The sequence below is a fragment of the Heloderma suspectum genome, chromosome 3, assembly GCF_057233095.1.
Source record: "Heloderma suspectum isolate Gila_16-S chromosome 3, 16-S_ref, whole genome shotgun sequence".
NCBI classification, from domain to species: Eukaryota; Metazoa; Chordata; class Lepidosauria; order Squamata; family Helodermatidae; genus Heloderma; species Heloderma suspectum.
This window is the reverse complement of record NC_139460.1, coordinates 113,241,295-113,255,836: the sequence shown is the minus strand read 5'-3', so window position 1 is coordinate 113,255,836 and position 14,542 is coordinate 113,241,295. Positions and strand designations below refer to the sequence as shown.

General features: G+C 38.4%; 1 protein-coding gene across 5 annotated transcripts in view; it reads left to right on the top strand.

The window, feature by feature from the left end:
* Positions 1 to 14,542, top strand: part of WWC3 (WWC family member 3) — an 86,239-nt gene that overhangs the window by 58,318 nt on the left and 13,379 nt on the right. For 3 of the 5 annotated variants that reach the window (XM_084844218.1, XM_084844220.1, XM_084844219.1), the window contains 7 exons: positions 161 to 403; positions 610 to 699; positions 1,395 to 1,969; positions 8,929 to 9,049; positions 11,346 to 11,420; positions 12,008 to 12,094; positions 13,116 to 13,308. In XM_084844218.1, the coding sequence (XP_084700344.1) occupies positions 161 to 403; positions 610 to 699; positions 1,395 to 1,969; positions 8,929 to 9,049; positions 11,346 to 11,420; positions 12,008 to 12,094; positions 13,116 to 13,308 (1,384 nt within the window). The remainder of the gene's footprint in view (positions 1 to 160; positions 404 to 609; positions 700 to 1,394; positions 1,970 to 8,928; positions 9,050 to 11,345; positions 11,421 to 12,007; positions 12,095 to 13,115; positions 13,309 to 14,542) is intronic. The other 2 variants (XM_084844221.1, XM_084844222.1) reach the window with 1 other exon arrangement.

Below are 14,542 nucleotides of genomic sequence, written 5' to 3'. Positions count from 1 at the left end.
ATTTATGATGACAGATAATAAATGTGTGGTGTCATTTTCATCTAGCTTATTACAAATGTATTTTAAGGACTTCCATGACTAAATTCTTATGTCTTTGTAGAGATTTTCATTATTTTTCTTCTTCTGTAATTTAATTTGTTTGTGTCCTTGAATAATTAAGGGTTTTCAGTATACAACAACAATTGGCTCTACAAGATCATGAATATTGGCCAGGGATGGTGGAGGCTGACAGGGACCATCTTCAGCTCATCAAAGAGAAAGAAGCTCTCTTACAAGAACTGCAGCTTATAAGTCAGCAGCAGCGGTCACCAGAAGACATCCAACGTTTAGAGGAGGAGAAAAGACGCCTGGAAGATGAGATCCAGCAGGCTCAAGCCACCTCTTCTCATGGTGCTGCTGAAAGGTTTGAGAATTTAATTGATTATTTTGTTAGATGCTACAGGACATCTAACAGACATGTTGGGATAATAATGCAATTATGAGGCCATAACAGTACAGTAGAAATTTCACTGCAGAAGACCACCAGTAGTGTGCCAATATTGTCCATGGAGTTTCCACCTTCTGTGTATATGTCTTTGTTTACTCTACGATGTGTTTACTCTATTATAGGATACTGTTACAGGAGAAAAAGAATTGCTTGCTCATGCATTTGGAAGAAGCAACTCGTTTAACTTCCTATTTATATTCCCAGTTGAAAAGGTTAGTACTTCAGAGAAACTGAGTTGGGTATTTTATGACAAATCATGATGGGCACAGCAGTCTTAACTGTATGTGGTGGGGGGGAGTGAAGTGGTGGATCATCTGCCACTTCTAAAAACCAGCTGGCTCACGTTGGCCAAGGTCGACATGGCAGGGGGGCAGGATGTCTTCCTTTTTGGCCTTCAGTGATTCCTCCCCTCTTCAAAAGTTTGTATGGGAGGGGAAATGCCCATGTCAGATCCAGGCTGGTATAGATGAGGGGCCCGATCCTGGGGCCTCGCGGGGAAGAGGCCTCTGCACCTCCCCTAGAAGGCCCTGGTTTGGGTCCTACCACCAGTGGTAGATCTGTGCCCATGAAGCTTTCCATAGGCCTACTGCGGGCCGCCAGAGCAGACCTGCCTCTGCCACCATTGCAGGAAAACTTCCACCCCATCCTAATCCCCTCCAGGTAGCAGGTCTCAGTGTTAAGATTGTTTTGGTGAGTGCATCCTAAACAATAAAATAGAACTAGATGTTTTGCTTTGGTTATAACCTAAATGAGACAAAATTCCTATTTCATTCATTTGATAATTCTTTGAGTAGAAGTATTTTCTTTGCTAAATTTTCTTTGCCATTATTGATGAAACAGAAATTCTAGGTTTTGAATTCGAGTTTTCTGAATGCATAATTAATACATGTATATGTTTGTATTCTAGCTTATCTGCCAGCACATTGACAATATCCTCCGGCAGCAGTCGGGGATCATTGGCATCCAGCCGTGGGTCATTGGCATCCAGCAGGGGCTCTCTTAGTTCTATTAGTTTCACAGACATCTATGGTCTTCCTCAATATGAGAAATCAGACAGTGCTGCAGAATATGGGCAGCATATGCGTTATGATCCAATTCCAGTTGATTCTCATAGCAAAGACGTACAGTATCTTGAATCTATTGGAACATCTACTAGCAATAAACAAAGAAGATCATTGGATACACCTCTGTCCCTGGCATCTCTGTCTTCACGGTCGTCTCTGTCTTCATTATCTCCTCCAAGTTCACCCCTGGACACTCCCTTCCTACCTGCTTCTCGGGATTCTCCATTGGCCCAAAGGTCAGAAGGATATGAGGAAATAATGGGCGCAGGTGCCTTAGAAGTACTCCGAGGTCAGGTCTCTATTTTGAGTGAAGATAAGGCACAAGAAACTGTGTCATCTAAGGCTCTTGAATATTCCACAGGCAATGAAGGACTGCGAGAAGCAGGGCTGCAACTGACAAATCTTCCACTCTCTGGAGGTAAACTAATTTTTAGCCTCTTAACACTTTTTGTTCCTGAATCTTGAAAACCCAACAAAAATGCAAGATATGCTTAATCCATAAATTATTCTTAAAGGTTTAAATAACTGTAGTGGTGGCAGAGATCAACAAATTGCATAGGTGGCCTGTAAAAGGGCTTCTTAGGTGTTTACGTTTCATAGTGAAAACAGCATATCTCAAAACCTTTTTAGTTCATTTTTATGTAATTAATTTGTGCTTTTTTTAATGAAGTCTTAATGAAAATGTTATCCATTAGCATACCTACTGTATAACTTGTTAATTAACCTGGAATTATAATAGTAATTGTTACATGCTACCTTTGTTACATGCTACCTTATTACAACTTTGAAAAAGATACTTTTTCAGCCTGCCTGGTTCATGTGCTCGAAGAGAAGATCTCAGGTGTGCTGGCCCTGATGCATGGTACACTACCTAAAGCATCTCTGAAAGACTCTTGTTCAGCCTTTTCCTTAAAACCTTGAAAGAAAGATTGTATGTCTTCTATTTAGTTTTTTGAATTACTTAAATTGTTCTTACTTTTGAAAAGGGATCAGATTCTTCGCTCCAATTCATATAATTGAGCCTTTAGTCTTCTCAATAGAATTAACAGTGACCTAAACCAAGAAAATATTAGTTGTGTTTAAGTCCCATTGAAACCAATAGAACAAGTTAGTTGCGACTAATGTATGACCCATTAATTTCAATGGGGCTTTAGGGCGCAGTTCTAAAGACTCAGAGGCGACTGCCTATCCAGTGCAGGGCAGGAGAAGCACGGAGGAGATCGTTTCCTCCGTGCATCTCCTGCCCTGCATTTTCGGCTAGACAGCCAATTGTGGCTGTCTAGCCACGAGAGGACGGAGCAGGGGAGGAGGTTGCTGTATGACACATTGGATGTGTCGTACAGGCATTTCAACCTGCCCCAGAACTCCCCCAGGCATGCCCCTTTTTGGCCGCTCCGTGCTCCTCTTGCAAGCGCGGAGGATGGGGCTGTTCCATGCTGCCTCCAAGGCAGCGTGGAAATGGAGGAAGGTCAGTTCTCCGAGGTCGGTTCCTGGAAAGCAAGATATGCTATGGACATCTAGCCGCTGTCTAGTGGCCATGGGATTGCTCCCTTAGTGGATTAACTTTCTTTAGATTTGGGTCAGTATTTATCTTCTCTCTTCTGACAATATTTACACATTCAAAATGTCTCAACTTCTGCTTCTTAAGTCTCTTGCCATAGACTAATCGTATTCCATTATTTTTTTCTCATGTGACTTGGCTTCCGCTTTTTAAATTATCCTTGCAGTTATTACCTATATTCTTTTCAGTATTTGCATTATTCTTAGATACTTAGGATACAATGCATAGAAACTAGGATTTGTATACTTAGAATACAATGCATACAAGTTAGGAATTGTATACTTAGAATACAATGCATACAAACTATACTTGGATCCCCCCTTCCAGTTATCAGTAAATTCAAGTTCATCAAGATCATGAAGTTCTTTGTCTAATCTTGAATGCATTTGTAATCATTACTAGATCTGTATTGCTGGCTTCTTCATTCTAGGTAAATGAAGATGTCCTTTACCTGCTTTATTTTCTTTCTCTTTCCTGGCACAAGTATCTTTTGTATTTTCCCCTTCTGCCCCTGCTTTCTGTTTAACTGCTGTTTAATAGATATTCTGCATGGGCCTCTTATTATATTGTATGTTCAAAACAATAACATGGCGAAGTAACTATTTTCATCAAATGTTTGCTCTTAATATATTTTATAAAATTTACTTGATTTATAATATTTTCTTTGTTTCAAAGTTTGAACTTTTAAAATTCATTCAATTGGCTTGCTTTCTGTATCAGTTTTAAGAATGTTCTTGGGTAATTTAAATCTGGGCGAGGGATGTCTGTCACTGTGGAATACAGCCCTTTTGGGGCTTGACAGATGCCCTTTTTGGGCGGAGCTGTGGAGGTTTTCCCAAAATGTGGTTTTAAAAATTTATTTACATAAAGAGAAATCTGCAATTTGCACAAATCACAGCTGAAATTCCCGTAAATTACACAAATTGCACCCGCAATTTGCGCACATTTCTATTTATGTACATTTAAAAAAACTGAGAAAATCCGTGAACTGGCCTGACTTGATGCAGATTGGGTTGGGCCAGCTTGTGGGGAAACAAGCTGAAGTCCAGGGGGCTGAGCTGATGAAAGCTTGGAGAGCTCCACCCCCAGGATGAATTCCTCTGACATCCCTAATCAGGGGTGGGCAGAAGGAAGATCACGATACACTGTGAGATCTCTGGGTAATTCACAATTTCTAACTCCCAGTTGTTTTAGGGCAATAACAGAAAGACACCCCCCCCCACACACACACACACACATCTGAATTAGGTTGCCAAGATGGCAGAAATAATGGTGTGAAAACCAGAAGTGGATTTTTGTGTTACAGGACTGAAAACTTAGTTTTGGTACTGAAAGCAAATTGCTGGGCAGAGCACAGAGGTACATTGTTCCTTAATCCCAAGACTATGTTCCTTGTGACTGGCTTCCACATGGTTGAAATAACACATAAATGACTGAATCACATGGACTGGGGCCGATTACATATATTCTCCTCACTGTTTTAGCACCCCCTCACACTGGGGTGTCTGTTCCTGTGGCCAGGACACTTGTCATGTGCCCCTGCCCGCATGTTTGGGTCACTTAGACATTATCCATTTTAGTGAGCAACTCTCATGTGGCTGAGTTAATGTTTAAAGGTTAGGATGATACATGAAGGGCACACGTCTTGGTTTTAAAATTAGTACACAGAGTATCAAATGGGTGCCACCTAATGGTGGAGTACCATAAAATAGGCCCATTTTCTCTAATAATTTAAATGATGGCCGTGGGATCTTTTTTCATTAATAAGGAAATAATAACAAACCTTATAAGAACATTCCTGTAATATGCAGGCATCACATAAACTGTAGAGATATGTTATGTCTGTGTACACAAATGTGCCCTTCCATAAAATTAATAATAATAATTTATAAAGTTCAAAGTTGCAACATTTAAAGCACTTCACATGCTAGCTCAGTAATATTTACAACAACCCTATTAGACAGGTCAGTATTATGATCCTACACTGAAAGTGAAAGAAGACTGATGCTAAAAAGAAGTTTCTCTAAGGCTACCTGGCAAGTTCATGTCAGAGTCGAGTTTTAAGTCAGCAGTATGGGTTATGGCCAGTGTTAGTCCTAGTTATAGTAGACCCATTGAAATAAATGGGACTTAAGTTAGAATAACATTGGATACCCATTGGATACAAACCTATGTCTTTAGCCACTACATTATATCAGCTTTGAATTAAGGTAGATATACTAGATATGAATTATATTTGGGTGTGCTGCATAAGTTAACATATCAGCAAACTCCCTCCAGTGGAGACGGGCTTTACTGGCATGGACAAAAGAGGTCTAAATATATGGAAGCCACTCCACAAAAATGGAATGTGTGCACTCACAAACAACCTATGGTTTGTTAACCATGGGTTATTTAACCTTCTGAACTGGGTCATCACTTAGTAAACATAGACATTACTGTCTTGATTAAATCAGTGAGGCTTAAGTCCTTTGCAAAGTCCTGTTTATTTCCATGGGATTTTGCTTCAGTAAGCACATATTTTTATCATGGACTGTTGAATCGAAATAATAAGTTTTGCAAGTTATTACTGGATCTAAACTTCCTACCCAACACCATCTATATTTTCCCATTGCAGAGTTTTCAGGTTGTTCGTAATTAATTAATTTTTAAAAACAAATATAAAGATTTGACAAATTGATTTCACTGTTTACTTAAATGATTCTTGTATTTTGTTTCTCACGTGGCACAACAGAAAAAAATGCTGTAAGTGAACCTAGAATTTCATTTTGTGGTGGGTCTTTTTTCCCCTGCCTGTGAAGCCCATTGTATGTGTGTCTGTATGTAGGTTTTTGTTTTTGTGTTTTCTTCTGTATTGTGTGCATGTTGGAAGGACAGAATGTGCGCTTCATTGGTTTAATTCAAAATCTTCATATGCGTAACCATTATAGCCCTTTCAAGTCACTGCAGTGTTAACCAGCAGTGTAGTGGTAAAGTTTGCCATCCAGGAGCTTATCATGACAGCTCCTATAACGAGAATGAGAGACATATGACTCTCCAGACGTTGTGGGACTGCAATTCCTATCATCCCTCACTGTTAGCTATGGCAATCAAGGACAGTCCAAAAATGCAGGCAGATGTGTTGATCCATTTTATTTATTCATAAATAAAATATTTATATTTATAAATATGCCTCAGTACATAGCATAATGCCCAATTTATTAGGATATGCAGAAAAAAGTGCCGGAGCTAAGCTTCCCTGCATTTCTGCTCCACTACACCACTGGTGTTAATTAAATACTCTCCATTTCAGTATTTGCCATTGACTACCTTAATATTCGGTTTTGAAGCTTCAGTCGCTATCCTAAATGTGCTGATAAGCTGTGGCTGAGTATTATAAGATATCACTGTATTTTTTTTTGTAATGGCACAATTTTTAAAAAGCTGTCATCAAAATATTGAAGCCCAGAAAATAGAAAAAAAGTCCACAAGTTACCCCATTTTCATACTATTACTGAATCTGTTTCTGTAATTTGAGTAACCAACATGACTTATCTTGATGACAGCTTTGCTGTCCATCAACTGATGTCTCAGGCTTCATGATCATTAAATTAAATCACCCTATAGGACATGTCAGAACTGGCTGTAGTGTATTTATATAAGTACTTGAGATCACTGATCTCTCAGAAATGAAGCTCCAGTTATTTATCAGATATGTACATCCTGTACTAAGGAAATACAACATTTCCTTAGTACATTTTATTTTTTTTGTTGTAGGCCTTTAATTTTAGTTAAAATGCTATATTGCTGTTTTTTGTTTGCCTGCTGCATGAATTTTTGTGGCTTTTATTGTCAAGCTGTGTTCCTGCTAATTTTTAGTAATTTATAGCTAGCATCTACATTAATTTTTGTGATATTCAGGCATTTACCTCAAGCATCAAGAAAAATAATAAGCTGCAACATTTGTAACATGTGTGAGTTTTGTAATGTTTTCATGTTGCATCTTGTTTGTTTATATTCCATATGCTTTCTTACGATCTCCAAGGTACAGTAGCCTGTGGAAGAGAACCTTTTAGCCTGCCTGCTTTTTATGGCTATACAGTTATTTTTTTGCCCTTCTTTGGCCATCACAATTTAATAAAAATACTACAGTTTTGCAACACTGTTAGTATTTGAGAAAAATAACAATGAGGAGCATAGTTTTCCTCTGTATTTTATTCCTTTAATCTCTGCTAATGATTGAGAAATTTATTCTTCTCCCTAGTGGAAGTAAGTGAATACAGTATAGTGTTTCCCAAGGCAGTTCACCTGGGAAGTGTTCAAAAGGGGGCCTTAATTTCCAGGTTCATTGATGCTATTGTTGGTGTAGATTAAGGATAAAATCCTTTACTGGGACACGGTTTGCACATAATGGTGGTTTGTTGTTAAGTTAACTGTTGGTTGTTTAGCACATAAACAACCCAGCGCTCTGGGTTCATACATTACACTCACAACCTCTGATCAGGCTGATTGGAAGTTGTTTACAGAAAATGGAAGCAGTTTGCATCTTAGCAAATCATGGGTTAATTAACCCAAAACTTGCCACCGTTATGTGCTTACTGACCCTTATAGTAGACCCATTGAAATGAATGGAACTTACGTTGGTCATGACAAACTTAAGTCCCATTTGTTTCAGTGGGTCTACTCTAAGTAGGACTTTGTAATTTTGGATTTTGTAAACTACTAGAAGAAGAGAGGTATTATAGACCCTGAGAGCCCGCTAGGATCATGTGGCAGGGTATAAATATAATACATTCTTTAAAAATGAAAATGAAAGAAGTAGTAAAGGAAATTGATGCATGGGAACATAAGAGGCCTGCTGGTTCCTACCAAAGGTTTATCTAGTCCAGCATCCTGTTCTAATCCTATGGCCAACCGGATGCCTATAGGAAGTCAACAACCATAAATGCCATTCTTTTGGTTCCTTGATGTTTTCCCCTTGATTCCTTGAATCCTGCATTTCACTTGCAAGCATTGTAAATAGATGCTGATTTGAATATTGCAGAGCAGGCATTGAAGTCTGTGTTAGTCCATAAACTAACAGTCCTATGCATCCTAGTTACCTTGGAGTTAACTAGGTGCATAGTATATTCTCTTCTGTGGGCCAGTTGCTTAGTGAAAGGTTATTTGGTGCCCATTGTCTAGGAGTCTGATCTAGGATTCATATGTCTAAATCCCATGTACATCATATGTGCCTAACCCTGTGTGGGATTATGCATGTTTTTATCAGAGCTGATACAAAGCCAACAAGACAAACCTGTCATGACTTAATTTAAAGCACTTTGATTTCAGTGGAAACTAAATGCAACTAATTTAATCTGGATCCAACCCACTGTTTATAGGTTCTGTACGTTGCTGTTTTCTTGTGGAATAATGACTTGCATTCACAGTGCATATTCCTTGTATGAATTGAAGGCCACATAGTGAATAGCAGTGAATTACACCAATGAAAACGGACAGTATATTGCCTTATGAACACATTATTTACGCCTAGCTTTAGCAGTTTATTTTACTGTCTGTTCATCTTGCAGTAAACTGCCTGAATGGTAGTGCGTATTGTCACAAAAGAAGCAAGTGGCACAATCTTGGCAAAAATAAGAATGCGCTCAACTGTACATTGAAATCAGTGGGACTTAAGCAGTGTCTATTTTATTGTGAAAAGGCCAATATCTTAAAACCTGGATAAAACCATAGCAGGTTTAATCTTAAATTTGTATTAACTACTTAGATGGAGTTGTCCTTTTTTCTTAATGGATGAGAAAACCTGACATTGTCTTTGCTGTTTTCCCACATTGTAGCGGTGACCCTACGTGAAGACAGTGCTAGAAGGTCAGAGAGAAGAGCCAGGCGAGTCTCAGCATGTCTGTCCAATTATTCACTGGCTAGTGACAGTGGCGTGTTTGAAGCTTTAAGCAAAAGGTCAGGTTGTATAAATGTGTTGTAAATTGGAACTGTACTTAACATCCTCCCCTTTAAAGCAACAAAAATACTTGGTAAAGTCTTACTTATTCTACTATTGAATATGACAAATGGCTAATAGTTTAAAATGTTTTAGCAGGGTGGATTTTTACCTGGTTCTCTGTATCACTTTGGCTGCTGGCTGACTAAAGTGTTTTATCTTATTTTTTCTTAACTTGCTTAATAACAGCTTTATGTCTTGCAAACTCATTTCGTTTCCTATGCTAGTTGAGAGACCTGTTGAAGTTCATTATTTGAACAATTCTTAAATTTCAGTTTTAAAAAGCAATAGAGTATGATGAAAAATAATGGGGAAATGATGGAAGAGAATACTTAGGGTGCTTCCAGATGAGGCTTTTATGGTACCATAGCCCTGCTTCATTCACAGGATTTTATGAGGAGGGGGCTGTCCACTCGTAGCCTTCCCATATTTTCCCGCCACTTCTGTCTTTTCCGTTACCCCAGATAACCCATTAAGAAAAGACAGAATAGCTGCCCCATGCCTTCTCACTGGAAGTGCTAGGAGCATCTCCCTCTGGAAGCATCCATTGTTTACAAGAATAGCAGTTATAAATTAAAAGCTATCCCTTTGAGAAAGGAGAAGGAAAAGCATTTATGGATTGGATCCAAAGAAATGTGAGTGGAATGAATTCACTCTTCGTGCTGTTTGTTATGCAAAGCATAAAACTTTCCACAACAAAGTATCTGGAGCCTGTCTTTCAGTAGTGCAAAGATATCACAAAACTACATACGTGGGTACATGCAATAAAAAACAAGCCCTAGTAGCCGGAATGCTCCCTATTGCCATGCAAGGCTTGTTTACCACTAGGAGCTTGTACATCTAAAGTGGTTTGCAAGTAGCTTCTGCCAGTGCTTCACAGCAGAGAACACCATGTTTCCCAGCCTTTGGGGCTTGCTTCGCACATGTGTCCTATAAACAGTTCAAAATATGGAAACAATTAAAATAGTGGTAAGTGTTTGTTAGAAGAAAACATCTAAACCTCAGTTCACTTTTCATGCACCACATTCTTATGCTAAGATTGAAATAGCCCTTCCGTGAATGAGAAAGGCTTTCCTTGAGCAGATGGGCATCTTTGGATCCAACCCAATATTACACCTGCAAATTGTGTTACCAAAGGAAGTCTGTTGCAGGGCACTTGCCTTCAGGTTGGTACAATGGACAGTTGCCTGTCCATTAGCCAGCTTCAAATCTTGGTGAGAAATGAACCCTAGATAGCATTAATTATGGTTAAGATATACCATATAGCCAAAACAATTAACTACTAACCAGGGGAAAAAGCAGAGGGAGCACAGAGCTCCAGTTATGAAGGTGCCTCCGTCTGTCTTGTGGGGATTCCACCCCACCCCATACTGTTCAGGAGAGTTACCTGAAGGTCTGGAAAGGCTTTTTGAGAGGCTCAGGAGGCAGCAAGGAGGACGACAGGAGGGAAAAATCCCGTTATCTGAACTGTTTATAGTTCTTAGGATCCAAGCCATTGGTCCCAGCATTTGCTTGTCATAATAAAGGACTGTGTAAAGCAGTTATACTATGGCAAGTGATGGCCTGTAATGTGTTAGAGGATGAATTGATTGCTATTTACAGCATGCAACATTTGATGTTTCTAAATTTTAAGGTTCTGAGCATATTGGATAGAGTGGGATATAAATCAAATCAATAAATAGTATGCAGAAGGTCCATCCTTCAATCTATAGCGTCTCCAGTTAAAAGGATCAAGTACCAGGTGATGGAAAAGACCTCTGCCCAAGACAGTGGAGAGCCTCTGTCAGTCAGAGAAGATAATATTGGACTACATAGGCCTTGAACCTGATGCCCTCCAAGTGTGTTGGATTGCAATTCTCAGCATTCTCAACCAGCATGGCCATGTGTTGCAGTCCAACACATCTGGAGAGGAAGGCTTTCATAGACAAATAGTCTGACTGGCATAAAGAAACTTCCTGTGATTCTACTGAATTATTTTTTAAAAATGATTTATTAACGATAGACATAGGCTGGGTTTGCACATAATGACAACCCAGACTATGGGTTGTCATTGAATCATGGGTTGTTGAATTGTGAGTTGTTGTTACATGTGAACCCTCCAGTATGATTTAATTATGGGTTACTAACCACAAACAACCCAGAATTTACAATCAATAACAAACCATGGGTTCTCTTCCTGGATTGTTCATATTATTATAATACTAAAGCACTGCTCTAGTGCTAGCTTTTTTATCCCTTATTTTCCTTATCACATAGGAATGACGATGTTGAAGAAACACTGTACAGTGATGCTGGCAGTAGTGAAGAGCCAAAACTGCAAGTTGGATTTCTGTGAGTATTCTTCTCTTCCTGGGCCAATATTTATTGCTATGATAGATGCTCATGTATGCCAAAATGCAAAGCATCCTTCATGGTTAAGGATTTTTGACATTTCGGACTATTGATAAGCAGGGAATGAACATCATCCAGGCTCTCTTTTGATTAGTATGTATACGTGTTCCAAAAGAGAAGACTATGATGGTGTGGAGAAAATCACCAGGTCACATGTGGGATTCAAGTGATTCACCATAAAACATCCAATTTATTGTGGCTGTGATACATAAATTGATTTAAAGAGGCCAGATTCATCAACCCCAGATTATGGGGTGGGGGTGTCAGAAGGGGTTACTAGTAGTTCTTGTATTTCTTATAACTTTATTATTTGCCAGTTAAATAAGCGGATGTAAAAACGTGCCTGAAAAAGTAGGCAGTATTCATCAAATCCTGTCTTGAGCCTACCACCTTAAAAACACTCCCTGGCCAGATTGAAAATTCTTACTTGATTCAAACAATATGATCCTGACTTTAAACAGTGTTTCATCTTTGTAGCCTCTGTATCCCAGCTTGGGTTGGCAATTAATTGGGCAACTTTTTTTCAGGCATGACAGTGGAAGTGAGTGTCTCCTGGTCCATGTGTTGCAGTTAAAGAATTTTACTGGCATTGCTGTGAAAGACGGTTGTAAAATGTAAGCTGAAATACCTGCATTGTCTGACATATTGCTGTTTATCCCTTCAAATATCAAAATAGGGCACATTTGTCCTACTTGAGTTTTTAGTTTTCGATGGATAATAGTTAATTCACATTTTGATTAACACTAGAAAACTTTATAGAAATGAACACATTTACTTGTATATGCCCAAGTGGGGAAAATAGATGTCTGTTTCTGAATATTCGTAACACTCATCTAGGATTGTCATTCACATGTATTTATTAAGATTTATTAATAATACTTGTATACTGCTTGATATGATTTACATGACAAAGTATTAAAATTACTATTAAAATAATTAATACACAGTTACGACTACAACAAATATAAATAACAAAGAATAAAAACAACTTTTAAAACAATAGAAAACAATCACATGGAGCATCATCATGCTACATTACAAGCCAGGAAAAGCTTTCATAAACAAGTATGTTTTCAGGAGACGTTTAAAACTCACCACATTTTCTGCCTCCAGAACCGCATGGGGGAGAGTTCTAGAGAGTGGGCGCCACTACTGAGAAGGCCAGCTTTCGAGATGTCACATGGCAACGTTTCTTCAGTTGCAGACAGACCAGGAACTTCTCCTCTGAGGATCTTAAAGGTTGTCTGGGTGTATAGAGGAGAAAGAAGTCTGCTAAGTAGCCTGGTCCCGAGTTGTTTACAGCTTTGGCCGTTAACAACAGAACCTTGAACGTGACTCGGTAGCTAATAGGAAGCCAGTGCAGTTCTTTTAACACAGATGTAACGTGTTTATGGCTAGGTACCACATACACATGTCAATATTTACTGAAGTTGAGACAGTCACTACAACATATATACAATGATTTGCAGCCCTTTTAAAATCTAAGTTAAATCTGAGTTGTACAGTGATGAGAACTCAGGGATCAAATAATGAAAATTATGTTTTGTTCCATTTTGTTTAGGAACTTAAAATAATATCCTCTTACTACTACTGTCTGTCAACTATTACTTTCTTTTTTGTTTTTGCTACTTTCAGACATGTGAGAATATATTTACCATCTCTTGAGTCAGGCACATCAACCACTTACTGTTCTAGAGCTTTGGAATTCCAAACTCCCTTATTATTTAATGAAGTCTTCCAGATCCCTGTACATTCAAGTATCTTGAAGTTAAAATCATTGCAACTTTATATCTGTTCAGTTGGCCAACATCAGCAAGAAGAACTGTTGGTAAGGGGCGCCTTTATGTACAAACTTTGGTGCTATGAATTCTTTTAAATTGTAAATGAAGGCGGTGACTTCCTATTTTTTCATATTTCCATGTTCAAATGTGGCTTAAATTTAATATAATTGTCAAAATCCTGTTTTGTGGACAATAAATCTACTGGTACTGTCACTCAATTTAATAAAGGGTTACAGTATGGGATGTTCTTGTACAATACTCAACATGTTAAAACAATATTTGGTCTTTAGTCATACCACTACTTAATTTAAGTATACGTTCTAAGGCCTAAGTAAGGACCTTTTTTTAAGTTGACTCAGCTCTCTGGTTAGAAGTAATTGTGCATACTACTTTTTCATACATTACTATGTGCATATAGCATAACTAACAAATACTATATATAAAATACTGACATCCTGAGAGAGTGAGGTGGTATTCTATTATTTCAGGCAGATGCATATATTAATCTTAAACAACTGAAGTATGGTTTAGTAATACCATAGCTATCACCCAAACCTTGGCTTGAATCCAAACCTAGCCATACTTAGAGTAGACCCATTGAAATTAGTGGAAGTGAAGTTAATAATGTCTGACCCTAAGTTCCATTGATTTTGATGGGTTTATTCCAAGTATGACTAAGTCTGGATCCAACCCCATGGTTTGTGCTTTCTATAGGGTAGAATCCAAGCCATAGTTCGAGTTTCCAAATGTACAACTGGGAAACCATAGCTTAGAGCTGCTAATTGGCTTTTGTTTACTGTCTTCATAAAGCTGAATGCTGAAAGTTCACTCCCATTTCCATGGTGCAGCAATTGCTGCAGGAGGAGCGCTGTCTGTAATTTTGATTTGTAAATTAAGATATCACACAAAATCATAGTTAACTGAAACTACGGTTTATAATACTGGTTTTCCAACAGATTGCACACAATGGTTTGTTAGCTGTGCCTGATCACAGTTAAACTTCCTAAATTGAGTTTTAGTGTGATGTCTGCACTGAGCCAGTGTATGGAGGTAGTATTACTAAATCACACTTCTGTTTTTTAAGGTTAATATGTGTGTCTCCTGAAATATCAAATGAATATCTCACTGGTCTTAGTCAGTCTTAGTCTTGGTCTTAGTCAGACCTAACACTAACCTGGACAAGCTGTGATTAATCTTAACTATAGTTAACTGAAACAAGCCTGTTTCAAACCTTTGTTAATGAAGCTGGCTTTTTCATAGGAACATAGGAAGCTGCCTTAT